The 27,466-nt window shown below is 37.9% G+C and overlaps 1 protein-coding gene across 2 annotated transcripts in view; it reads left to right on the forward strand.

Moving 5' to 3' along the window:
- Positions 1-27,466, forward strand: part of LOC306862976 (protein AF-10-like) — a 49,662-nt gene that overhangs the window by 5,558 nt on the left and 16,638 nt on the right. For both annotated transcript variants that reach the window (XM_079406102.1, XM_079406103.1), the window contains exons 4-10: positions 3,466-3,520; positions 10,589-10,698; positions 11,687-11,790; positions 11,998-12,091; positions 18,681-18,776; positions 18,919-19,231; positions 21,897-22,547. In XM_079406102.1, coding sequence (XP_079262228.1) covers positions 3,466-3,520; positions 10,589-10,698; positions 11,687-11,790; positions 11,998-12,091; positions 18,681-18,776; positions 18,919-19,231; positions 21,897-22,547 — 1,423 coding nt within the window. The remainder of the gene's footprint in view (positions 1-3,465; positions 3,521-10,588; positions 10,699-11,686; positions 11,791-11,997; positions 12,092-18,680; positions 18,777-18,918; positions 19,232-21,896; positions 22,548-27,466) is intronic.

The following is a 27,466-nucleotide window of genomic DNA, read 5'->3' on the forward strand; positions in this document are numbered from 1 at the left end:
ACAGATTTCACTTCAAAAGCTTTGGTAGCCAGCGTGAGGGACATATTATAATAAACATGGTTGAAGGCCAGGCAAAGCACATTTAGGCATTCAGTGAAATCCCCTGTGATCAGACAGTTTTATGTTGATCAAAATACAATGCATTTAAGGTCAGGGTGTGCATGGACAAACTTCATCTTTTCTTTTGAAGTTTTGTCTGAGCTATTGCTCTACTGTTAAAGGGATATTTTGTCCAAAAAAATAAAATTAAGGTTTTTTTTTTTACTTTCACTTGTGTTGTTGTAATGCTGTACTCCTTTCTTTCTTTTACAGACCACAAAAGGAGAAATTTAAAGAAATATCCTGCTTGCCCATATAATGGCTGGGAATAGCAGTATTTGTTTTAGAAAAAAATGCAGAAGTATCACAGAATAATCACATGCGAGACATGCCGTATATAGTTTGGTGAAAAACAAACTAAAATTTAATGGATTCTTTGGCTGTTGGTTTTTGTGCATGGCTGAGATTCTAAAACAGGGCTGTACAAACTCGGTCCTGGAGGGCCGGTGTCCTGCAGAGTTTAGCTTCAACCCTAACTAAACACACCTGAAGCAGCTAATCAAGCTCTTACTAGGCACACTAGAAACTTCCATGCAGGTGTGTTGAGGCAAGTTGGAACTAAACTCTGCAGGACACCGGCCCTCCAGGACCGAGTTTGGACAGCCCTGCTCTAAAACATTACATTTCAGTTTGTTTCTCACCAAACGTTATTGTATCCCCCCAGAACACTTGGAATATGCGATAGTGTTAGGTAGTGTGGGCGCATTCTTTAATACTTCTCCATCTTTTTTTAAAAGCTTGATGCTGGCTATTGTCTGCCATTATATGGGTGAGTACGAGTGGGACATTTCTTTAGATTTCTCTTTTTGATTACTTAATTTTCATTTTTGGTTGAACTGTCTCTTTAAATGATGCATCAGGCACATGAAATGTTGAAGACATTACATACTCTTTTCCATTTACATATGGACTTTTCAGTTCTGTTCAGTGCATTTGGACCATTATAAATAAGTAGATTCTTAATGTTTCATCAGTATCTGGTTTGTATGCAGTTTTAGGTTATTTAAGACCTCGAGAAGCAAATTAACTAGCCAGTTCCGTACAGTGTCAGTCACCTTTCACTATGCACAGTGGCACTGTTGCACTCTGGGATAGTGTTACTTGTTTACTGCAAACAAATTATCAATGGTACTTCTTACCTGGTCACCTTTTTAACATTTAACATCTTTCATAAAGTGTATATGTCTGGTCAAGGGTTGTTGCAATCATGTATTTTCACAATATTTAATTTTATGGTCCTGTATTAATAACTTAGATTCAATTCAGTATTTTTATGTATTCATGTGTGTATTTGTATCATGTAATTATGAAGCAGGTTGTCCTTGTGAGACTGCAGTTTGTCTCTCTGATCTTTTAAAATGCTTAAAGTTTTTAGACTTTTGCACTTGAGATGTTTATAATAGAATTCGAAACATATAACCATTCAGAAATCATAGTGTTTATGGGCTGAAGTGCTTTACCTTATGTCACGTGTGTGTATATATATACCAATGTGTACTGAACAAACACCTGGTTTGTATGAATGCCATGTGTATATAAAACAATATGACTTGGCAGGACTCTTGGGCCTGTATGTATAACAGATGTTATCAGACTTAATAGTGGGCTATTACACTGAACTTGTCTGACTGATAAGAGGTTTGAAATATCATAAGCTGAAAATATCAGAATTGTGCAAAAAGCTTCTTTATGGCTCAGGCGCAAGTCTGTCCACTGTCTAGCTTCAGAGGTCATATGCCTTTTTTCATCCATTATCCATTATTCATAATCACTGTTTTGGCTATTTGTGGAGCAGTTTGTATCATGTGGTAACATAGTGATTACATGAAATGAAAGTAATAACTATTATGTAATATATATGCCAATATTGTGCTTTTTAAAAAGATACATTTGCACACAATAAATAGTAGAAAATATGAAAAATATCAGAAATAATAATATACTGTAAATAAGACCATGTTTAAATTCAACATCCTTGTAGCACAATGAATAAAAGATGAAACACTCTTATTTGTTTGAATTTTATGCTACATGTTTATAATGTTTTGTAGTCAATGTTAGTGTCCTACATAATGACCCTGTTTCTTAAAACATGCTGTAGCTTAAAATAAATGCCATTCTTGTATTTATATAAATAGTAGATGGTGGTTGGGTTAAAGGAAACATGAATGATTAGGATAGGCAAAGTTGTGTTGGCAGTTACAGCAGTTTCCTTTGAGGGCTCAGCGATTTGATGGCTGTGCATGTGACTTGTGTGAGCTGTCAGGTAGCCATGAAACCAAAGTGGCAGTTTAGAGCAAAAGAATAGTGGGTCACAAGAAGGGGAAACTTGTTACACAACCCCATTATGTGGCCATTTTTGCAAAACAAGGCGTCCCACATAATGCCTTTATGAGGTTTGTCAATGCCAACTGCTCTCATTCTGAAAAGAAACAGGACTTCCCTATTTTTATCCACAGGTTTGTCACGTGTAATATTTTTGTGGCCTTTTTGCCACTTCTAACCAAGATTTGTGAAAACCATAGCTTACTGGAGAACTTTTAAAACTAAGCCTTTTCCCAAAGCATAATTATGAAACCAAATTTCTGCATTTGTCCTCATTCCACTTACTAAAAATGAGCACATTTTTTTTTTTCCATTTGTGCCCTGCTCTGCCACTTCATTCCCAAAGATTAAAGGGTGGAGGGGGAGAAAGCCGAGCTGGCAGACCCCTGAAGGAGAAGGACTGTCCACCACCTGTAACAAAGAGGAGGAGGACAGCAGACTGAGCAGAAGTTTAAAAACTTTGAACATAGTGGTATGTGGCAAGTAACGGCATGGTTCCAAGCACAATGTTATGCCCAAATATCTAACCCTGTTCAAGGATTTTCAGATGAGTGAAATGTCATAGTGTTTATGCATGTGTAATAGACCACGTGTGAGTGCCCAATTCTTTAGGACACTTTCAATCACATCTATTTTTGTTTGTTCAAAAGGGGTAGTAGCTGTCTTTATTTGATCATTCATCTTATATTCACAGGGTTTTATTTTCTTGTCCTCTCATTTGTTTCAGAAAAATGTTGTCTAAACCTGTTTTTCTCCTATAGCAGAACCGATCCTATTTTATCCTTGAATATAGAAGCAGCTCTTCAGGGATGTTTTCCAGCTCCAGTCAACTATCAAAGGCTCTTGTCTACTGTTTCATTGATCAGTTTTGCCAAGATCTTCTCTTCTCTAGTTTGAGGAAAACTGATGTCTAACCCTTAAACTCTGCTTTAGTTTGATGGCCATGTCAGAAGTAGAGTTCCTGAAAGCCTTCGGAGCTTGTGTCTGGCCCGCAGATGGTTGGATGGATTGAGGATTCATGTATTTCTCTTCTTTTCACAGAGGTGCGAGCTGTGTCCCCACAAAGACGGAGCACTGAAACGAACAGATAATGGAGGTAAGACCGTCTGTTTTTATTTTGCACTTGCTGAGGAAAAACATCTCTAGCATTAGGCCCACTCTAAATGTTGTTGACGAGAATAGACTGCAGTCACTCAGTTACTAAATATAGGCCAGTAGTGTAAATGATATTAGACATTGCAGCCATTGGTAACACATGGTTCTATTCTCAGTTTTTGTAATGCTTTAATTTTTTGATGATCGAGTGTGTTTAATAGACCAATTATTTTATAAAATCTTTGAAGAAAAAAAAAAAAATTGTCGGGTTAACAGTTATGTGGAACATTTAGTTTTACCTCCACAACAAGAAACATGTCATTGTTTTCAAATGGAGAAAGTCAGCCCAGTTTTATTGTGAGGTGATACAATGATGCAAACTCTTCTTGAGAAGAACATATGCTCTGATGAGGATGACACCTTTCTATTTTTCCGCCTCAATGAAAGTCATAGTAATAAAAAACAATGAAGTGAATTGATTTTGTCTTGTATGCAGTATTTCATTGCTGTCTTCTGGCAGTTTTAATTATCACAGAAATGTTGCTGTCCATATCTCTTCAAAATATCTTCATATGTCTCATCTAAACGTAATTTAATTTGGATTTCAAGAAAATATTGCAATGAATAAATGCAGAGTTCAGACGTATTTTTTTTAATGTTTCTTTTTCTAAAATGCATCTAAACTCCTTTCGAACAAGCCAAGAGTTTTGCGTAATTTTTGGCACAAAATTTGTAGATTTTATCTGCTTATTTTTTAAAGCAGTTGAGCAAAGGCGGTTAGGAAGTGTGCATGTTTATCTCTCTCACCTTGTTTTTATGGGTGGGCGGTCTCATCGGGGTCATTGTGGGGCTGAGAGGAGTCTCCTCTTCTTCATGCTCTGGGTTCACGGCAAGGGCAGCTCAGAGACTGTAAACATGACATGGGTCACAGCTGCGGGACCATGCCCCATCTTTAGGGGTGGTGAGCTGTTTAACGGCCATGAGGGAAACATCATTGCCCCAGGCTTATGATTTAGCTGTTTCAGACCATGTAATCTCTTTTTTTTTTTTTTTTTTGGCCTGAATTTGAAAAGGCTTTTGAAATTCTTTGTGATAAACATTACATGATTTGCCATTATTTATGAGTAGGAGTGAAGATTTCTGGAACATAAATTTTAGAAAGTATTTGTTTAACTAGCAATGATCCCAGTAGTGAGATGTAGGTGTCCGTGATTTGCTTTTTAGATATCTATACATTTCGGCCAACTGAGGAGTGAAACTCAGCAGCAGTGACCTGACCAGCACATGGAAAGGTTTTTACAGGTTTTGCTTCTGTTAAGTTATGCAAACACAAGAATAATCCCAAATGAAAACACTTGATCGGGGAATATACCTGGCCTAACAACATGTTGAAACACATGCAAGGAAAATAAAAACTGAAAAACGCATCCTTCTCCTTCACATGGAGCCTTCAGACAGGTTTTTGCCTCCCTGGTATAAACTTTCAGGGTTTTTTTTATTGTTGCTTTAGTCCAAAAGTTTACAGTTATTCTGTCTAACCAGAATTAGAAGAACAAGATTATTTGAGTACTTTATGCTCAGCTGAAGACAACTTTGGCAAATCATTCTCTTTTTACGTTTGCCACCCTTCTGTCTAAGGGGTTTAGAAGTTCTTTGGGGTGTGCTTGGGTTTTATTGCCTGGTTTTATAGGCTTCTGCTGGATTCTTGGAGGGACTTCAAAACAACAAAACCCACCTCCCTGTCCCTTTAGGCTGGAGTCAAAGACAGTTCATGGGTTCACCTTTAAGTTTAGGTCTGTTATTGTGCCCTTACGCTGGAAAAACAAAACTCGTTTGCTCATTTTATTTTAGGTTCATTTCAACTTGATATCAGTAGCATCTGCTCTGCTCTAACAAACATATTGCAGAATATGGTTAATCTAAATTTTAAAATCTATAGTTTTGTGCTTAAAAGACAGCTGATGTGGGAGATAAAGTTTAGTAGTAGCCTGAAATTATGATATAATATTTATGTATTGTGCTTATGCTGACACAATATGTCTCTGCCTCTTCCAGTTCTGGGTGTTTTGTCTTTGCGGTCACACTCAGCCCACGTGCTTTAATAAGTGTTTTTCACACTGTGGAGGAAGCCAGGCGTGCCCCATAGGCACGACTATGAGCAAACAAATGACCATGGCCTCAAATAAATTTGAAAACAGAAAGACAGAATGTGTGTTGAATATAAGAGCCTCCTATTTGGCATTATCCGTCTTTTTAACATCTTAATTTTAATAGAAAATCATATTACTAAAAATAAGAACAAAAAAAATAAAATAATAATTTAAATAATTTTATTAATAATTTAAAATGTTATTAGATTTTTTAAATTGAAAAATTATATTTTAGTAATTTGTCAAATATATATATATATATATATATATATATATATATATATATATATATATATATATATATATATATATATATATATATATATATATATATATATATATATATATATATATATATATATATACACATACAGGTGCATCTCAATAAATTAGAATGTCATGAAAAAGTTCGTTTTTTTTGCAAGTTATTTCAAAAAGTGGAACTTGCATATATTTTAGATTCATTGCATGTAAAGTAAAACATTTCAAAAGTTTTTTTTAGTTTTAATTTTGATGATTAGAGCTTACAGCTGATGAAAGTCAAAAATCAGTATCTCAAAATATTACAATATTTATATTTGAGTTTCAATTAATGACCATCCATACAGTATAAATTCCGGGTATCTCTTGTTCTTTGAAACCACAATAATGGAGAAGACCGCTGACTTGGCAATGATCCAGAAGACGAACATTGACACCTTTCACAAAGAGGGTAATTCACAGAGGGTCATTACTGAAAGGGGTGGCTGTTCACAGAGTGCTGTATCAAAGCATATTAAATGCAAAGTTGACTGGAAGGAAGAATTTGGGTAGGAAAAGGTGCACGAGCAACAGGGATGACCGCAAGCTTGAGAATACTGTCAATCAAAGCTGATTCAAACACATGTGAGAGCTTCACAAGGAGTGGGCTGAAGCTGGAGTCAGTGCATCAAGAGTCACCACGCTCAGACATCTTCAGGAAAAGGGCTACCAAGCCACTTCTGAAACAGAGACAACGTCAGAAGCATCTTACCTGGGCTGTGGAGAAAAAGAACTGGACTGTTGCTCAGTGGTTCAAAGTCCTGTTTTCAGATGAAAGTCAATTTTGCATTTCATTTGGAAATCAAGGTCCCAGAGTCTGGAGGAAGAGTGGAGAGGCACATAATCCATGTTGCTTGAAGTCCAGTGTGAAGCTTCCACAGTCAGTGATCATTTGGGCTGCCATGTCATCTGCTGGTGTTGGTCCACTATGTTTTCTGAAGTCCACAGTCAACGCAGCCATCTACCAGAAAATTTTAGAGCACTTTATGCTTCCTTCTTCTGACAAGCTTTATGGAGATGCTGTTTTAATTTTCCAGCAGGACTTGGCACCTGCCCACACTGCCAAAGGTACCAAAAGCTGGTTCAATGACCATGGTGTTACTGTGCTTGATTGGCCAGCAAACTCGCCTGACCTGAACCCCATAGAGAATCTGGGGTATTGTCGAGGAAGATGAGAGACACCAGATCCAACAATGCAGATGACCTGAAGGCCGCTATCAAAGCAACCTGGGCTTCCATTACACCTGAGCAGTGCCACAGACTGATTGCCTCCATGCCACGCCGCATTGATGCAGTAATTCATGCAAAAGGAGGCCCAACCAAGTATTGAGTACATATACAGTAAAAGAACATACTTTCCAGAAGGACAACAATTCACTAGAAATGTTTTTTTTTTTTATTGGTCTTGTGAAGTATTCTAATTTGTTGAGATAGTGAATTGGGTTTTTTTTGTTAAATGTGAGCCTAAATCATCACAATTAAAAGAACCAAAGACTTAAACTATTTCAGTCTGTGTGCATTGAATTTATTTAATACACACAATTTGAGTTGAATTACTGAAATAAATGAACTTTTCCACGACATTCTAATTTGAGATGCACATATATTTATATATATATATACATATACAGGGGCGGACTGGCCATCTGGAGCTCCGGGAGTTTTCCCGGTGGGCCGTTGTACAATGGGGTTTACTGTTCACAGACACTGCGCTGCGCGCGACTTGAATGCTATCTGAGGTAAGATGTAAGGAGCTAAACATGACGAGACAATTCAGCAATATTTGATATAAATTTTCAGGAATGCAAACTACTGGTCTTTTAACATTTCTCAGATTTTAATTCCGTTATTCGAATCGTCATAATGTAGGCTACATGATGCAGTTTTCAGCAGACATGAGATAAGAGTTAGTTCATGTAAATCTCCTTTCTTCCGTGATTTCACGTGTTAAAAATCTCAAAAATCGTTCTCAATCTTACTCTAGAACAATGTAAAGCTGAAGACTTTTGCTTTAGAGTGCTGTGCATAGGAAAGTGATTTATAGTATAGGCCTAATAAAAATATAATTTGCTAATTAATTAGCCTATTTTATATACACACTGGTGGTTAAAAGTTTGAAATAATTAAGGCTTTTTGTTTATTTATTTGAAAGAAGATTTAATTTATTTGATCAAATTCAGTAAAACAATAGCATAATATTATTAAATATTACACTTAAAATAGTGGTTTTCTATTTAGGATGTTTTAAAATGTAATTTATTTCTGTGCTCAAAGCTGTATTTTCAGTATCATTACTCTATCATTAGTATAGTCTTCAGTGTCCCTTCAGAAATCATTCTAATGCTGCCTAATTTGCTGCTTTTATTATAAGTTATTATTTGTGATCAATTATTAATAATGGTTTTATTATTGGTATAATGGTTCTCAGTTAAAGAACAGCATTTATTTGAAATATGTACTTTGTAATAAGTGTAAATATCTTTACTGTCACTCAAATCAATTTAATCAAAGTCGCTTTTTGTATTCTATAATCTTTGAATAATTCAACATTGTTGAAGAAAAATATTAATTTATATTTTTTTAATCTTACCCAAGACTGAATGTTATCACATTTTCCACAACAAAATGAAGCAGCACAACAGTTTACAACATTCATAATAATCAGACATGTTTCTTGAGCAGCAAATCAGCATATTAGAATGATTTCTGAAGGATCATGTGACACTGAAGATTGGAGAAATGATGCTGAAAATTCAGCTTTGATCACAGCAATCAATAATATTTTACTATATATTCACATAGAAGGCAGCTATTTTAAATTGTAACATTATATATTTCACAGTACTGCTTACTGTATTTTTCATCATCAAAATAATGTGTATACACTTTTGCACAGTTGGAGCTCTATTCCTTAAAATGATAGACGACAAGCTCCTGCAAAAGGACAATACTGTATATGACCAATAGAAAGGACCCATAAAAACAGTCCGCATTCTGCACTCAAGTCTTCTAGACGACACCAGAGCATTGTGTCATATGGACTGATAATATTGGTATTTAACTTTAGTGACATTAAACTGTCCCTCGTAAACATTCTTTACTATGCGTCATATACACCAAAAAAGACTAATTATAATGTCAAGAATATGCCACTTATTTATGGTGTGGTATGGTGTGTTGCGAACCGGGTTTGGTGGGCCGCTCTGTGCCAAAAAGTCCAGGGCCACTTTTTGGCCCCAGTCCACCCCTGTGTATATATACAGTATACATACATGCATGCATACATACATACATACATATATATATGTATATGTTTTTAAAAATACTTTTACATTGCAATAATTTCACATTCAATCTTCAAATTAATGTATAAACAACATAAAGACAGTATATCTTTAATATTTGTATAATGGCTTCTTTTTTATGATTGAAGGCCAGTATCACTCTGATGTCGCTAGGAAATAGTTTTTTCCCCTAATATTTAACCATTGATTAGCCATTCAACATTAAAAAGCTATCAATTTTAACATTTATTAGACTACTTAAAATAACTTCCAATTTAAGTGAACTTAAAACAATCTTCACATAAACCCATTATAATAAATGTCATATTTAGGAAAGTAGGAAACTGTAAATGAATAAATTTATCAAACACTAAATTCCAAATTAAATATTGATGAATCCTTAAAGGTACATAAGTTATTGATTTCCTCTATTTTCATTTGATCTTTGATTACCAGACATCACAGCAGCTGGTTATTGTTTTTTTTGTTTTTTTTGTCTGCTGTCCCTTTAAGAGCTTCCGCTGCTGAACATGACGCAGATCTGACATGCATCTCTTTACCTATTCTGAACCACTTCAGTTCTTAAAGTCTCAAATGAGTTGAATCGGGTTTGTTAGATGAGGGAGACACTGCTGGGGTGCTCCAAGACAGTTTGGAAAAGTTTGCATTTCAGAGACATGTTCTTAAATGTGACTCATATAACAAAAACATACATGCATGCATGCATACACCGTTTTAAGGCAGCTTTAATTGCCTTTTTGGTGACTTCATGGGTTATCTGATGACATAACTGCAACATTGCATGCTCGTAGTTTCTTTCGCGACTTGATATGAAAAGATACAGGCTACAGCGCGCAATGGCGCCTTTGTGCGTGCAATGGAAGAACACGTGCTTAGAGCCCTGTATCGTTTCCGTGCTCGGTTGATTCGCGCATGGCGCTGAGGTGAAGCTGGAGCACGCGTCTCCGGTTTGATGTGGTCATAAACACGTTCTGCGTTTAAATAAACGATGGTTCTTGTCACGATAAAAGAGACCGAAGCAGTTGTGAGTGGGTTGGCCAACCGTAGCCCCGTCCCTGTGTTAACGGAATTAAATATTTATTTACGCATTAAACTGAAAAAATTAATTGCCTGCGTTAACGCGCTAATTTGTACAGCATATATATATGTTTTATCCATTTGACTGTATGGTTTTGTTTGTTTTTTTACATATTTTTTTTGTACTGTTAAACCCAGTTCCATCTTTACAGCAGGTTTGCATAGAAATAAAGGAATAAATCAACCTTAGCCTTTTCATTTAACATCTACTGATAATTTGTCATGTGTCTTGTTTAGGTTGGGCCCATGTGGTTTGTGCTCTTTACATCCCAGAAGTGGAGTTCGCCAACGTATCCACCATGGAGCCTATTGTGCTTCAGTCTGTCCCTCATGAACGTTATAATAAGGTAAGTTCTCTAACCACTGAAAGACATGCTGATAGTCTGGATATCAATGGGAAAACAAAGGCTCAACATAAGAGCCTCATAAATCAGCTCAGCAATGTAAACAGTATGCATGTAAGGAGTTTAGGTCGATACTGTGAATGTGTTTTCTTAAGGGACCAAGTGCTACATTTATCAATCTTAGATAAACATAGAATGTTGCCATTAATTCTGCACCAAAGCTGAATGAATGGAAACTGAGATCCATGTTTTGGGAATTTACACTCACGGTCTGAAATGAAAAGAACCAACCATATTTATTTGTCATTGGATATCGTTATTCATCAAATATCAGATAATTTTTTTCTTAAGTTGACATCTCCAAGCCTGACAAAGTATTAAAAGTCATGAGTGAAGGTAGGTGTAGGTTTATAATACTGCCGGTCGGAGTCCTGCACATCACTGTAACTCAAGACTAATTGCAAAGTCCAAATGTTTAGATGTTAGCTTAAAACTTTTTTGCTCAACCATGAGGGTAAAGAAAACAATGTTCAATCAAGTACTAATGGGATATGCCATCATGACACCATTCTTTCATTTTTCATTTGAAAACCTAATTATGTTTTGTTTTCTATGGATGCCCTTCAATGCAGTAGATGAGTAAAATACAATCAGTTAGTGTTATATGATTTGGATTCAGTACTGTGTCTGATGACTCGCAGGACTAAGGAGCCAAGTTTTAATCTCATGCTTGAAATAGTGGGTTTAAAATCTGGGATAAAATAGATTCAGCTCTGTTGGTAATTGAGTCCTCACTGTGAGCCAATTTAAAATGGCATGGTTATCACTTGCCTAATAATCAAGGCGCTGGGAAGGGCAGCTTCTGAGAGACTTGTTAAATTGGTAGAGCCTTCACGCTAAACAAGCTGTGGGCCGTGCAGCAATGCATTATATACCATAATAACTGCTTTCTGTATGTGAAGAATCACTTTGGTGACTTTTTTCGATCTAGACATGCTACATCTGTGAGGAACAGGGCCGTGAGAGCAAAGCTGCTAGTGGAGCCTGCATGACATGCAACAAACATGGCTGCCGACAAGCCTTTCATGTCACATGGTGAGTTGCAGAGCCTTAATTTTCCAGGCTATACGTCCTCATGAGCATGTTAATCTCCTTAATTATGCCATCTGTTAAATGGAAAGGAATAGAAATGTTAAATACAACAGACTCTCCGTTAACTGATTTGAGACCCTTTAAATTGTATAAAAATAATTGTAATCTACAGTCCATTTAAAGTTGCTTTTTCTCTGTCTCTGAAAATAGCGCTCAGTTTGCTGGGTTATTGTGTGAAGAACAGGGCTCAGATGCTGATAATGTGAAATACTGTGGATACTGCAAGTACCATTACAGCAAACTGGTAAGAATCCGTTTTTTCTAAGCTTTACTGTACTATCTGTATCACCCTGGCACAAAGCACTGCTACTGCTGTCTATTTCTCAAAGAATCCTGAAAAAAAAGACAGATTCCATAAAAATATTAAGCAGCACAACTCTTTTCAACTGTAATTAACAATAATAAATGTCTGTTGAGAACCAAATCAGCATGTAAGAAAGATTTCTGATGATCATGATACACTGAATACTGAGTACTGCCGTCTAAAAATTCAGTTTTGCATCACAAGAATAAATTATCTTTTAAAATACATTAAAATAGAAAGCAATTATATGAAATTGTAATAACATTTGACTGTTACTGTTTTTACCGTGTTTGGATTAAATAAATGCAGCCTTGTTGTTTCAAAAACTTTTAAGAAATTCTTACAGATCCCAGACTCCTCAGAACAGGAGTGTATGCGTTGTTTTTCCCATAAGTTACGTGTTTTAATAGTGAGTTGTTATTATTTGATGGTCATGGTTTGTGTATTTTGCCATTAGTGCTTCATATATTGAGGTATACTTCATGTCTCTAGTGCATTTCTGAAGCACTCAAGCTACTAATTTTTACATTTGGCAGTACATGAATCATTTTGAGCACATCATTGTGACCATGTCATCATCGTTTAAGCTGTTATTGCATATCCAGAATCGCACATGAACGCAGAGAAAGACACTCCCTCATCTGGAATATCTCTCATTTCTCGAATGTCTTGCACTCCTGGTCCAATTACAGCTGCTGAAAGCTGAGATGTGGCATAAGCCCCCCCGTCCACCCCCAGCGGCCCCTGCCGCCCCCACCTCGATCTGCCTCAAACCCTTTAACCCCTTAATCTCGTTGACAATCAACAGCAACTCACTGGACCTTTGTCTGTGGCTCTCCTTTCCTCTCCTTCCCATCATCCCCCTCTTTCCTGCATTTCCCCCTTCACTCTTAATACCCCTCTCAGAAAAAGAGGGTTAAGGTTTCAGAGAGATACACGGACTGCCCAGTGGCAGCTCTCGGTGACAGCATAACGGCCTGTGGTTTTGTCCAGCTTCGCTCGGTCCTCAGTGTACTCGTGGGCTTGGGCATTTGTGTGTGTGCGCGTGTGTGTGTGTGTGTGTGTGTGCATGCGTGCACGTGTGTGTGTGGCAAGGGGTTTTACTCACTCCAGCCCTAGAGCTACACTGAGCTTTAGAGCCACAGCCCCCTGCTGCTTCTCAGATTTGTGCTGTGTATATATGTGTGTGTGTCTATCCTCCCACTCAACAAAGGCTTCTCAGATACTGCTAGTCCTCTACAGGTCTTCTGAGTAAGGGGCTGGAGGCAGGGCCAGCGCTTTGTGATGTTCTCATAGGGGATTGTAATGAGTTGAGGATGGAGGGATAGTGATGTTTTTTTATGTATACACCATTTTACTTCATTCAGGCATTTATGACTACTCTGGTTACTGGTGATAGATGCTGAAGTCTTTGATGCGTATGAGTATTTCATGGTTCTTTTCTTATGTTAGTGTTGTGATTTTATGTATTCATTCATATTTTACAGTTTTTCATGGTATATATATATATATCATGATTTAAAAGTTTATAAATGTACTCTACCTTTCAAAAGTTCAGAATGGATGCATTTAAATTGATCAAAAGTGACAGTAAAGACATTTTATGTTACAGAAGATTTCAGTTTCAAATAAATGCTGTTTCATTACTACTATTCATCAAAGAATGCTGAAACAATATCACAGTTTGGACTAAAATATTAATCGGCGCAAAAATGTTTCTTGAGCACCAAATCAGCATATTAGGATGGTTTCTGAAGGATCACGTGGCACTAAAGGAAATTCAGCTTTGCTGTAATTTACTTTTGAAAATATTTTAAATGGAAAAAAGTAATATTACATTGTAACAATACCTCACAATTTTAATGTTTTACTGTATTTTTGATCATATAAAGAGGCTTCTCAAAAACATTTTGAGAGCTTTTAAATGGTAGTGTTCATTTATATAAATAGAATTAAGAGATATGTATATTTAAATAAATATTTTTTGCCATCTTCCATGTTGTTGTTTGGTCAGAATAGAGTGACAGCACATTGCTCGTTTTGTTTGTTGTCATCTATTGTGGTGATTGCACTATTGTACATGACGGCATCATGTTTTTGGAGGATGTACCATGTCTCCCCGTCACCATGTTAATGGACTGACAGCATCAGCACAGTCTCTTGGATTAATAGTTCAATAGCTGGCTACTAACCCCTGACTTTTCCATGAAGGCCTTTGTTTCAGTGGGCTGCTTGTAAACAAAGACCATTCTGTGATCTGAGGTTTTTATGTGGCATTTGTTGACAATAGCAGCATTATATACTGTTGACTTTCAAAAGAAATGAGGCATATTTTGCTAAGATTTTTTTTTAATAAATGGAGAAAAATATTAGGAAGAATTGAAATTGTGTTGTGAGAATAGATGTGAAGTTGGTCAGTTTAAATGTCAAAGTTTGAATGCGCATATATATATATATATATATATATATATATATAATATATATATATATATATATATATATATCAGCTGTTTCTCTTGGTAAGAAAATATTGTTCATTTGTATTTGTATTTTTTTTATAGAGAAATTAAATATAATTGAAAGTTTAAAAGTATACTTTGGCTTTCCCAAGCTTGGATGCTGCCATACTGTTACAATAAACAACCCTGTCGACAAATATTCTCATGCCAGTTGCTTTTTGATGGAGTAGCTTCTCAGAACACAAAAATATCCTGATTGGTTATCATGACAGTGTCTTTTTCCTTCTGTCCTTCCGTTATTGTCTTCTATTTGTTTCTTTTGTCTCAGTGAGGGCTATTTTCATTGTTGCTAAAAAAAGAAAGACAGACAGACGTAGGAAATAGGGAAAAAAAGATAATTGGACAGACTTTAAATGGTAACTCGAAGTTCCTCTTTCACCTTTTAGAGAAGGAGCAAAGGCCGTGGTAGTAGGGCTCAAAGCTTAAGTGATTCTTCCACTCACTCTTTGGATAAGCACCATGACAAGGAAAAGAAGGTAAGGCAGCCTCCAGATTTACCTCACTTCCTGCCATGTGTGATTGATGCCCCCCTCCTCACGACTTAAGACTATGAGGTAAACGCACAAAGCCAAAACTCTTGTTTGTCCGAAATATGCACCGCTGTGATTTAGTTTTGTTTAAATCACACGAGCCACCATCGCCCTGTGCCGCCCCTCACACGCACACTTTTCATATCCCACAAAGCTTTTAAAGCCACGGGAGGGAGAAGAGTGCCTTTTATCACTCAAAGTGATTAGTATTTTGGTGCTGCCACAAATTATCAACATAAAGAGTGCTGTATTCATAGAGAAGCATCCGTCATGGCCATTAGTTCCACAGAGTACGTTTAATCAGTATTGATAGGTAGTGTAGTCATTTGTTCCACTAATTTTCTATACGCAGCCATACCGAATGAAACATGTAGCATTATTAGCCCTGTTCGCCTTCCCATCTAATTGAATTAAGTGTAGGCCCTGTAACATGGCCTCATGTCAATTAATGTGTACGTACCAACAGAAGATGTGTACTGCGTGGAAAACATGTTTGATTATGCCTCTGCCTCTATTTTTCTCTTCTTACTGTAATAACGGTGGTATCTGAAATACTAATCTAGCAGACCTCATAGTGTGAAATGTGCGGAGGAGCTCATCACATCTATCCATCGTCATTGATCATTTTCTGCCTGTCCCTAGCAGATCCCACATATTTCTAACACTCAGCCTCTGTGCAGCCACCTTAATCTATACGAACCGAGTCATTAAAATGGCTCTCAATGTTGATTAAACCTTTCTTTAAATGTTTTGTCGCATTTTTCATTTTTTGACATTTGTTGGAAGAATTAAAGTTGATTTATTTTCATATATTTACTATTGATTTAATATGCTCATAATTTAATAATACTGCTTAATTATTATTTATTATTATTTTTTAGTAGTGATATTTTTTATTTTAAATAAAGGGAATTTTTTTTTTATTCCCCTTGAACTGTTAAGAAAAGTAAATTCTTCTGAAATGTGATCAATTATTTTTTTTGCTACTCTGCAAGCTTACCAGCTTATATATTAAGTCACAAATTAATTGTGAAGTGTGGAATCACACATGCATTTTTTTTTTGTTTATATTTATTTTTGTATTATTTTGCTATTGTATTTTGTATACCAAAACAAATAGGCTAAAACAGTTTCAGTAATTACAAATCACATTTAAAGTTATGTAAAGTATTAGACTGCATGTCTGAATTGTATTCCATTCATGTATTTAAATGTAAATCTGAATGAACACTTACAGCTGGGAGTGGAGGTCAGACATCGAGGCTGTTGGTTGTTTGGCACAAATTCACTAATTATTTGAATTGGTTTGAATGAGTTTGCATTGGAAATTCATACCAAAATGGAGTGGATGGTGCTCTGTAATGCTGCTCAAAGACCGACTGTGCAGCCTGTGTAATCTAGGTCAGCGAAAGATTAAATATGAGATGCCATTTAAAGCCGTTTCTCCCAGAATTATTCTGATATTTAACTTCTTTGCCTTAGTCTGCATTGAGAGGGGTTGACATGAACAATGATTCGGGTTGGAGCCGTATTCTTGAAGATCTTGTTGTGGAGTGCTCTGTGTTCTGCCATGACTATTGTTACGACGCCTGATTTGCATTAGCAAAGGGGGCCCATCCCCCCTACTCCACATTCCCAGGTCAAAGGTCGGGGGGCTCAGATGTATACCTAGCTAATTCCAAACCCCAGGGCCAAACAACAATAGAGGCTAAAAGCTTCTCAATTTGCAGCTAGTCCAGATGTGCTCTGTGAGGCTGTCGAGAGTGGCATCTGGGAATAAAATGAAGTTTTCAATCTCTCTTCCTCCTCCTGCCTCACATATCTTAAATTCTGATCTATTTGGGTTTTTAGCTTTGTTTTCTGGATGATTAGTTTTCTTCTTTTGTATTTAAACTTTATTTTATTTTAAGATTTATTATATTTATTCATTTCCGTAGCTGAATTTTAATACTTAGCCCGAAGCCTCAGGAGTGATTTCTTTGTTCATCCTGAAAGAGATTTGCTACAATTCACTAATCTGCTGAAGGAATTGATGAATTCTGATAAATGTCTTGGTTTTTTGTTCTCTCTCTTTTGCACTCACCTCTGCCTAAACTATTCATCTTTGTATAATTAAGATAGCTGTCGTCTTATGTCAAACCTTTGCAAGACGTTTGTCAATTTTATTTTTTGTCATTACGTAAGGGTCTGCATATCTAGTCATACTAGATACTAGTATATCTAGTATACTTTCAATTTATTTATTTGATGGAAATAAGATGAATGTTATGTTGTGTATTATTATTATATTTTTTTTTCATATACAGCCAAGTAGTGACATGATTTTTATTAAATTTCTTTCTCACAGTAACACCCGCCCTGTCAACACCTTTAGGAACAATGTTAATTAAGACTTGGATTCTTGTCTTAGCATCCATTTAAAATTAGCACTTTTCTTGAGGAGCAAATGTGGCACAAAGCTTTATAATTTCAGGAAATGCTGTTATAATTTTAATTATTTTGTCACCATTAATATACTTCTCATTTTGCTGCTTATAAACTGTTTTGTACTTTTTAAAATAACATTTTGTAATTTTTAAGCATAATAAAAACAGTGACATTTGGATCTGTAAGTTGCAGATGAAAACCAATAGCATTGAGTATTCAATACAATCTTTTCCACCCACTTAAAAAAAAATTCCCTGGGTGCTTATTCAAAACCTTCATTTCAAGTGTGTATGATTTTCCCATTCTAAGAAAATGGCATTTAAAATAGTATATGCAGGAAAATTGTAAATGGTGTGGAGGAAGCGGAAGCTCATTTTCATTTTCATTGGGAAACTTGAGCCTGAGGGCCTCTGGAATTGTCACCGCCACTTGCACTGGGAAGTAGCGTAAACCGTTATCATGTTCAGAATAATTGTCAATTCTAACTGAGACAGTGACAGGAAGTGGCTAAAAAAAGATAGACGTTTGTATATCGCTTCAGTGGGGAATGTGTAAATATTCTTTACAAATGGTTCAGGATCACTGCATATTTTTACAGCAGCACTCTTAAGAACAGAAAGGGAGAGGTTGGAGGTGTTCGATTGGAGCGCGAGGTGTAAATTTGTTCACGCTCCCATTTCTCGGGCGCAAATAAAGCTGTGTGTAGTGCGGCACTAGACTGGGGTGTAAATTAAGCTGCAGTAGACTCTGGTCGGGCCTGCAATGTGAAACCTTACCCATCTACAGGAAAACCCTTTCTTTTTCTTTACGCAAAGATCTTCATGGACCGTACAAGTGACTATACTTGCTGGGTTTGAATGCATGCAAATGATTGACTCGTTCAGAATGAGACATTTATTGTTTCACCTCTCTGAGTTTCCCATCTTTTTTCCCGTCTCTTTGTTTCAGAAATGGCAGTTTAGGCTAAAGTCCTTCCCAAGCTGTACTGGCTTTAGTTAAAGCACTTGCGGAACCATCTTCATTAATATTTTTGTTTGTGTTGTTTCATCACAGAAACATAAAGAAAGAGATCGCCACAAACCAAAGCACAAAAAACCTTTGGAACTCTCACCTTCCTTGGTGCCAGCACTGATGGTGACCTCTGAGAAGGTGAGTTAGACTATGATAAATGCATGAGTATTTTTTATTTATAATTTATATTAATTTACTTTAATTTTGTTATTACATTTATCTTACAAAAAGCACTCTAAGCATTTTTGTTCATGCGTGCATTTCTCCTTTTTGGCCACAGAGCTACAACAGCAACAGTGGTGGAAGTGTCTCCTCAATCTCCTCCACTCAGAAGCGATTGGACGACAGCGGAGGGCGTTTCACCAATGCCAACTTCCAGGAAGTTCCGTCTCACTCCAGTTCCAGCTCCAAGGATGGCAGCCTCTCTGATGGCAAGAGCTCAGATGGCAAAAGTAAGAAGTCCAGCAATCACAGCACCAGCTCGAGCTCTGGCTCCAGGGGCCGCAAATCCGCGCCGGGCAAACCCCACGGTCCTGTGGTCACCACAGCGACGTCATCCACGGCTCCCTCCTCAACCAGTCCTTTTCAGCAAGGTGAGACTTCCAAACATGCCAACTTCACCTTCACTTAAGAAATGAGTTAGCATGTTCCCAAATTGAGCTGCCAGATTCAAGACACGTGTTGACTTCCTGTGTGTGACATTTGAGTGAGTCTGTTGTGATGGGGCTGGATGGAAGCCAGAAGCCGTAAGCTTGCCGTGTGTTTGTGATAAGGCTGTTGTCTGACTGGCTGCCGCTGCAATGTGGTGCGGCGAGTCTTTCCGAGCCGTTTGTGCTGTGGGTGGCATCTCCTGTGTGTGTGTGAGTGTGTTTATGTGTGTTATGAGGGAGGTTTGGGAGTCAGCGGAGAAGCATGTTCCCTTCCTTTCTGCTATCAAGCCGTGATGTAGGGATTGAAGCAGAGGTCACGTCTGGAAAATTCAGACTAATCATTAATGTGTCAAAGTACGGCAGGGGCCTCCTTGCTGGAATTACAGGCAAACTTCAAGGAACTTTGGAAGATGAAACAACAGTGTTTTCTCAGCAGAGCGCAATGAGATCAAAAGATGGTGCTGATTAACTATGGAGTCTAATCGTCTGCCTGGGAGTATGTCATATTTCTGGGCTCTTGTGACAACACCCGACACAGACCCAGGGTGAGCCACTCGACTGTTCTGCTCTGCTGCCCTGATGTAATATTCCAAGTATATGAGAGATTGTAATATCAGCAATCTTTTGTTAAATTGTGCCCTTTGTGTTTGAGCTGTAGTAATATGAAAAGCTTTTTATAATGCAGAATATGTGAATCTTGTTGTTGTTGATATAAGAAAGGCAGATAAAATCCAATTCTTTCAGACAGGGTTTAGGTTGATCTCTGGGTCACTTACTTCAATTCAGCTCTTTTTCCCACATTTTTTGCTTGTCTTCAGAGAGAAATGGCAGGAAATTTATAGCAGTGTTTAATCTAGGATTCAGCGATAAAAATATAGCAGAATTTCCTGGATGTGTTTTGGAAAGAATACAGAATGCTGCTAGTTATCTATTGGTTATGGCAGCTGTTTGTGTGACATTGCTTTATCTTTGAGACGTGTTAACTGGCATGCAAGCTCTGTGCGTGTTTTAATGTTAGTGGGAGGCTCAAGGGATAGACCGTGTAGTAAAATTGGGAAGTAAAGCCTCAGCAGCCTCCTGCCACAGCTGTGAAAACATGCATGTCGGAGTTGTTTCTCTGGCTTGGAGTCCTTGCCTGAGGGGAGGGCCCGAATGAACACCTAGATCTGGGTCACCCTTCTTGCCTGCCTACATACCTGATTGTTTGTCTTCCTGCAAGTTTGACTGGGCCTAGGAGTGGAAGATGATGGCATTGCTTGGTTTCAGGTTCTGTAGATTATTTTCTGCTTTTGAAGTGATTTTAGCCAACCTTTTTCTTTTCTTTTCTTTCGTAGAATAATTTAAAATTGTATTCATTGTCAATGGTAAATAAGAGGGTGCTTGACAAGGAGAGGAGAATCTTTTTTAAAATCTAAATCTAATGTGCCGAGTTCTTAAAAATATTTATATGCATGTGCATGTCTCTGAAAATGAAAATTTCTGTAGCATTTTTAGTAGAAGTATGTTTCAAAGGTTTACGGTCAGTCAGATTTTTTTTAGGAAATTAATTAGTGCTGTCAAAAGATTAATCGCATCCAAAATAAGTTTTTGTTTACATGATATATGTGTGTGTATTGTGTATATTTATTATGTATGTATAAATACATACACATACAGCAAATATCTTGAAAATATTTACATGTACATATTCATATTAATATAATTTATATCATATCACTAAAATTAATACTAATATTCAGCAATGATTCATTAAATTGACTAAAGGACATTTTTAATGTTCTAAAAGAGTTCTATTTCAAATGAAAACTGATCTTTAGAACTTTCTAGTTATTAAAGAATCTTGAAAATGTGTATCATGGTGTAACAAAGTTCGTGGAAAGGAAGGAAGGAGGCGGGAACCGGCAAACATTTAAGAATTTAATAATCAAAATAAACAAACGTAAAAGTACAGCGGCAGCCCCTCACGGACGACTGCCGCACACAAAATAAAATCCAGGCCTGGTCCTCTCTCGTCTTCCACTGTCGTCACTCCTCCTTTTATCCTTCCGGAGCTCCTCCGTGGGACTCGAAACCGGTGAGTGTCGCAGGTGTCGCTCATTATCATTAACTCCACCGGCCTCGCTCCGTTCCCACGGCTCTCGGCCCCGCCCCACTCACCACACATAGATTTCACAAAAATGACTTCACAACTGTTTTCACCATTTATAATAATAAGAAATGTTTCTTTGACACCAAATTAGCATATTAAAATGATTTCTGAAAGATCATGTAAAACATTAGACTGGAGTAATGGCTGAAAAGCTTTGCCATTACAGGAATAAGTCACATTTCAAATATATAAAAAAACTGAACAGATATTTTTGATGATAGTGTATAATAAGGCAGAAGTTTTTAACTATTTTGCACTAAAATTGATTGCTTTATGTGCTACAGTGTTACAAGCTCTTAGTAAAGATGATAGTAGTGCTGTTGTCCAGTTTAGCACTCCAGCTGTGCTGTGTTTGTGTATGTTTACAAAATTGTGGCTGCAAAAGGTCTCTGGTGGTTTATGCTGTCTCTTTGTTAATGTAGTTGTGATATTAAGGTGTGCTTCCTTTTTCTCTCGCAGGTCTTTTATTAGGCTGCACCACCAGTAAATCAGCCACTAGTGGGTCTGTGGTTCAGCCCACATCTGATTTCCTCAGCTTCTCTGATCCCAGCCTAAGGGCCGGCGACTCATACACGCCTCCATCCTTTAGCCGTTGCCACATGAAGGGTGGTGCAGAAAGCACAGCCTCTGAAGGCATGGTGGCTCTCAACACCTTCGGCATGATGTCCCTCCCCCAAAGCTCAAGCTCAAGCAAGCATTACGAAAACTGTCACCCAGCCGGAGAGCTGGGAGGCCTAGCCTCCGCAGGCTACAAACGACCCCAGCCCTCCTCGTCGTCTTCCTCTGCAACATCATCTTCATCTACTGGCGAGGATGGCGTGAAGAAGAAGAAGAGGGGGAACTGGAGGAACCGGTATGGGCCGTGCGTCACCACCCAGGACAGTAAAACCACTGATACGGGAGAGCACGGCTGCACAATGCCCTCATCCACTTCCCCCTCGCCATCCTCCATGAGCACTATGGCCTGCCGCGGGAATGCAGTCAGCAGTACCGGAGGTGTGGGAGCAGTGGGTGCTGGTAGCAGCAGTCTGGGGATTCAGAAGTCCCCGTCCCTCCTCAGGAATGGAAGCTTACAGGGTATGACTGTCAGCTCCCCATCTGCTGGACCAGGTGAGCAGACCTCAGTCAGGATAAATGCCATCCATGAAATTAAAATTGACCCTTTTTTGTGTATTTCGTGACGCGCATATAATAAAATTCTCACTAATAACAATATATATTTTCCTGTTATAGACAATTTCTGCTTCTCACGATCAAGCATAGTCATCATCTGTGATATTGGCTTGTGGATTATTTATCCTGAAACTTTATTTTATTTAACATTTTTGTTATATTTCATTGATAACAAGCCTCAATGAGTTTTAATGTTTGCGGTTGCCAGATGTAAAGAGTACAAATCCCCAGTCAGTGATTAATAATCATGATTTTGTTTTTGAGCAAAATGATTTATCACGATCAACAAAAATTAGTTTTCAATGCTAAATATGAATTAAGCATGTACATATATCGCCTGAAGAGAAAAAACTATCTACTAATAAAAACTAACCAGTTTGGGACTGCTGTGTTGTGCATCCCTAGTAGGGGTGTCCCCGACTAAGGATTTTCATAGGATTTTCATATTTTCGAATCTTGCCGATAGTCGAATAATATTTGGGATCGGGGAAAAATACATTACCAAGAGTCAAGTCAGACATTCAACAGTCAGACATTCGACAGTCAGACATTCGACAGTCATAATTGACGTTAACACACACAGGGAAAATGTGTATCGGATGCCTCGCAGATACAAAAATTATGTTTTGATGAAAAGATTAAACCTAATTTTTTACACTTTTTTTTTTTTTAACAATAGTGCTCTCATTATAACGTTATGTATATGACAAAAGTTATTGTTCTGCATTTCTGTTTTGAGCTGCACGCGCTGAAGATGACCAGTAGAATGAAGCATCTGATAGCAGGTTTTTAATCAATTGGATTTAACTTATATTTTATCTCATATAGAATATGCTTCGTTATTTATACAACATAACAATATCACGACTTCTAGGCTATCTGCACAAAATGCCCTGAATGCATGAACGTGTCTGTGCGGCTCTGAATGAACTCCTGTTGTGGACGCATTCTTCCCGCAACAACGTGCAGAAACACGGCAACTAAACTGTAAAAATTCACAGCGTTTAATTATAATAGTGTTCTCATTTTAATGTTATGTATATTACGGCCCCAGTCATAGTTATTAATATTCAGCATTGTCGTTTGTCCTGCTCGCACTGCGCGATGAAGAGACTCTCAGTAGCACTATAATGAAGTGCTTTACTGCAGCCCAACTCAACCAAATGCATCTTATACTAGATAAATTATATACACAATATATATAAACTGGCTAAAATGTTTTGAAATCACTTGTACCCTACCTGATCGAGGAAAAAAAATCCAGTCTTTCACTCTGCCTGTGTCAATTTGAGTCTTGAATTTAAGATTTAAATCCCTGCCGCCAAGATGCTCCTCTGTCGATCACGGATTATGGAAAGTGAAATTTAAATCTATAGGAGTGACTGGATTTATTCACGCACGTTAAAATATTTGTTTAAAGCTTCCTTCTTTTCAGATTCTTATTTACAGCATTATCTTAATAGGCTGTATATTAACTTGTTGGGAGAAAAGCGGTAGTTCTATGTGAAATCAGACATTTCAGCATCGCCATATAGCCAAAATGGTTTGATCATAACCCCGCGAATATTCGACTGTGAGATCGGGAGTCGAATCAGGCTCCTCCTATCGAAGCATTGAATCGTCGACTATTCGGGGTCACCCCTAATCCCTAGTATGCATTATTCCAAAGAAAACATGTTTTCATCCTTGCTTTCAAGTGACTTTCAGCTGACGTCACCAACCTTTCTTGTTTTTAACCATCTACCATATTGAGACCACTTTAGCTGATCTAGTCAAGTTCATTTCATTCTGAAATGCATCATAGTACAGATGCAAAAAGGGTTGTAAACATTATTTCTTACTCATAAATCTTAAAGATCTCTCCTAATATTTCCCAGCTTTCTTTCTTTTTTCATGGACTCTTATTCATAATTGTGCACGGAAGCATATAAACATAGGCTATTATAAAATGGCTGAGATAATTATTTTTCAGGAATTACACAGGGAGGGTCTTTTGAATATCGCATTGTTCAATTCATGTAATTCATCTTAATCTTTCCCTGAATCACAATTTGTTCCATCTCTGTTTATTTAAAAAAATAAAAGGAATCCATTTGAGGTCCGCTCTTCTCGAAGAGAAGCCTGGGAACCAGCATGATGTTGTTTTGGTCTGTGCTGAAGCTCATTAGGGTAAAAGTGGATGGAGGTGCTCTCTAAAGTGCTTCCTCATTCCTACCTGATTGAGAGCTTAGAGTGGCCTGCAGAATCTCCATAGAGATGCACATTAACCTGTTGAGCCCGAGGGAGCTGGAGGAGGGAAGGAGCCTGTAACAGGCAATTAGTTAAAATTTTTTATTTGTTCCTCCCTGACGTTGTCTTCTCTCGGGATCCAGAGTTAGCCGGCTTGAGATAGTGTGTAGAAATGCCCTGACCCCTACTGGCCTTCCCGCTCATTGAGCTGGAGTCAGAACACCTAAAAACATGGTCGCACCATTCTTTCTCACTCATTTGCAGGCACTTCCTCTCTCTCTCACCTGCTAAATCTTGCCATTGACATAAGTGCATGGCAGCTATAATGTTAAAGGAGCCTTATCTGTGGTGCTGCCCTGTTACTTGGCAACCATCCAGCTGTTTTGTAGTTCCTTTCCTTCTGATTAGAACTTGAAAACTCTAGTGTGTCTTTTTCTCTGTCATTCCCTACTATGCACTCAATATCTCACTATTGCACTGTCTGTTCTACTAAGGCCATATGGGATTTTTGTGTTTGTTTGGGACTTGTTCTCCCACCCGTCCCTGCCCTCACCTGTTCCTGGCCTTTGGCTGGACTGTAAATATTTAGCCATGGCTAATGCAGGGCTACAGCAGAGTGCTCCACCTCATCTATCTGTCTCACCCTCCCTCAACGGCTCCAGCTTTTTTTTTTTTTTTTGATGCTTGACTGGTTTATCAGGGGGAGCGCGGGGGGGGGGGGGGGGGGGGGACTATTATTAAATGCAAACATCCATCTCAGCTCCGGCCGGGTGTAGGGCTTTATAGGGTGTTATTTGGAGAGGAGGGGAATGATTCTTGTTGGTTTCCATCTAAAATTGGAAAGAAACGCTTGGTGAGACACATGAGTGCAATGGACTGTAAAGGCTGGAATGCTCCTGTACAACATTTAAATCCTAAACAGATTTGAAAACACTAGTGTTGCAGAAGATAACTGGGCATTATACACTAAATGACTGACGATCACACACTACTTTGAAGTTACTCCAAACACAACAAACTCATGCAGAAACATGCGCTTTGTTGCTAGGAGATGCATGACAAATGTTTCTGTGAAATGTCAACTCTGACTGCCCAAAATCTGCAGGCTGATTCTGACTTTCAGCAACTAGCGTTGACTCCTCCAGACTGCAAATCGGGGCAAAAGTTGTGCAGTGTATTCCAGCCTTTAAAGGCTGTTAACACAAAAAGGCAGTTTTGGAGCTGCTTATCTTTTGTTGTTGTTTTTAATGGAAAAACACTCTAGTGCCCTAAAAATGTGGGACTGGAGTTAAAATAAGATAAAATTATAAAACGCATGTCTTGAGACCTTGCTTTGTTTTCATTGCCCTGTCTTGCGTTTTTAAACGCAAAATTAATGTGTTACAGTGATTTTCTTTCTCTGCTTGAACACAAGTTGATATTGAAGAATGTTTCAACCATTTTTTTAATCCACATATTGAAAGTCAACCCCTAAGTTGACTTTCATTACATAGACACAAAATATTGAGACATTTTTCAGAATATCTTTTATGTTCCACAGAAGAAAGTCACAAAGGTTTGAAACAACCTGACACAAATAATGACACAATTTCCATTTTTGTGTGAACTCTATCCCTTTTAGCCTTGTTTTATTGCTCAGGATGAAACTATGCAGCTGTCCTGTTCATTCAAATAAGCATTCATGAGCAATGCATGCATTTGCTGCATTAACTGCAGCCATTCGCTATAACTTATCTTCACTCTCGGTCGGTATACTTTAGAAATGTCAAGCCCGTCTGTTCGCTTGTGATAGAACACATCTTGAAGCTAGTAACCCAACGCAAAACACTTCAAGACATCGATCACTGCTCAAGATACCACATTTAAATTAAAAACATCTGCCACGTCAAAGGCCTAAATATGTTCTGCCGGCATGCAACAATACCTTGAATCAGTCCCTGCTTTCTTCTCTCCGTCCACAAGGAAAGTGCCAAGGATCCTTATCAGGTTCTGAGCCTTGTCATTAACCTCCCTCTGAACTCACATGGATTTTCTGCTGAGAGAGGAGACGGGTTTGACTTGAAATGCTGGCTAATCTAATTAGAAATTTCCCCTCTCTTCCTCTGATTTGATAAGAGGGGTTTCAGGAGGAGATGTTAAGTCCTGATTGATCGGGCCCGTTCGATCAGCACCAGATAACAGGATCTTTGTCCTTGCTTTGTTTGGTCGCTCATGTCTTGTAACCTCTAATCAAATGCTCCGTTGGTTGACCTTTTCTGAAATGTTAATTATTAACCAGATTACCAGATCAACACTATGATTTAAAGATTAATCTAATCATTAATGAGCCAAGTTAGCTGTTGGTATTCACAAAACTCCCAAAAGTAAAACCAATTGGGATTAAATGGAAAACCGTGACACAGCGATGTCTAAGCTACCTTTCTCTATTACATATTTCCTGTGTGGAGTTCGGAGCTTGGTACTGTAAATGCTTCACGTGGTACAACAATGTTTCCTTGTTTCACCAGTGAATGTAGACTGCCGCGAGCCATTCATTCCTTTATGTGGCAAGGGAGCCTCTCTCGTTCCTGCAATGGGTCAGCCTGGGCCATCAGCTGGGTTTATTTGAGATGGTGGCAGGGGAGGAG

This window comes from Barbus barbus (genome assembly GCF_936440315.1).
Source record: "Barbus barbus genome assembly, chromosome: 44".
NCBI lineage: Eukaryota > Metazoa > Chordata > Actinopteri > Cypriniformes > Cyprinidae > Barbus > Barbus barbus.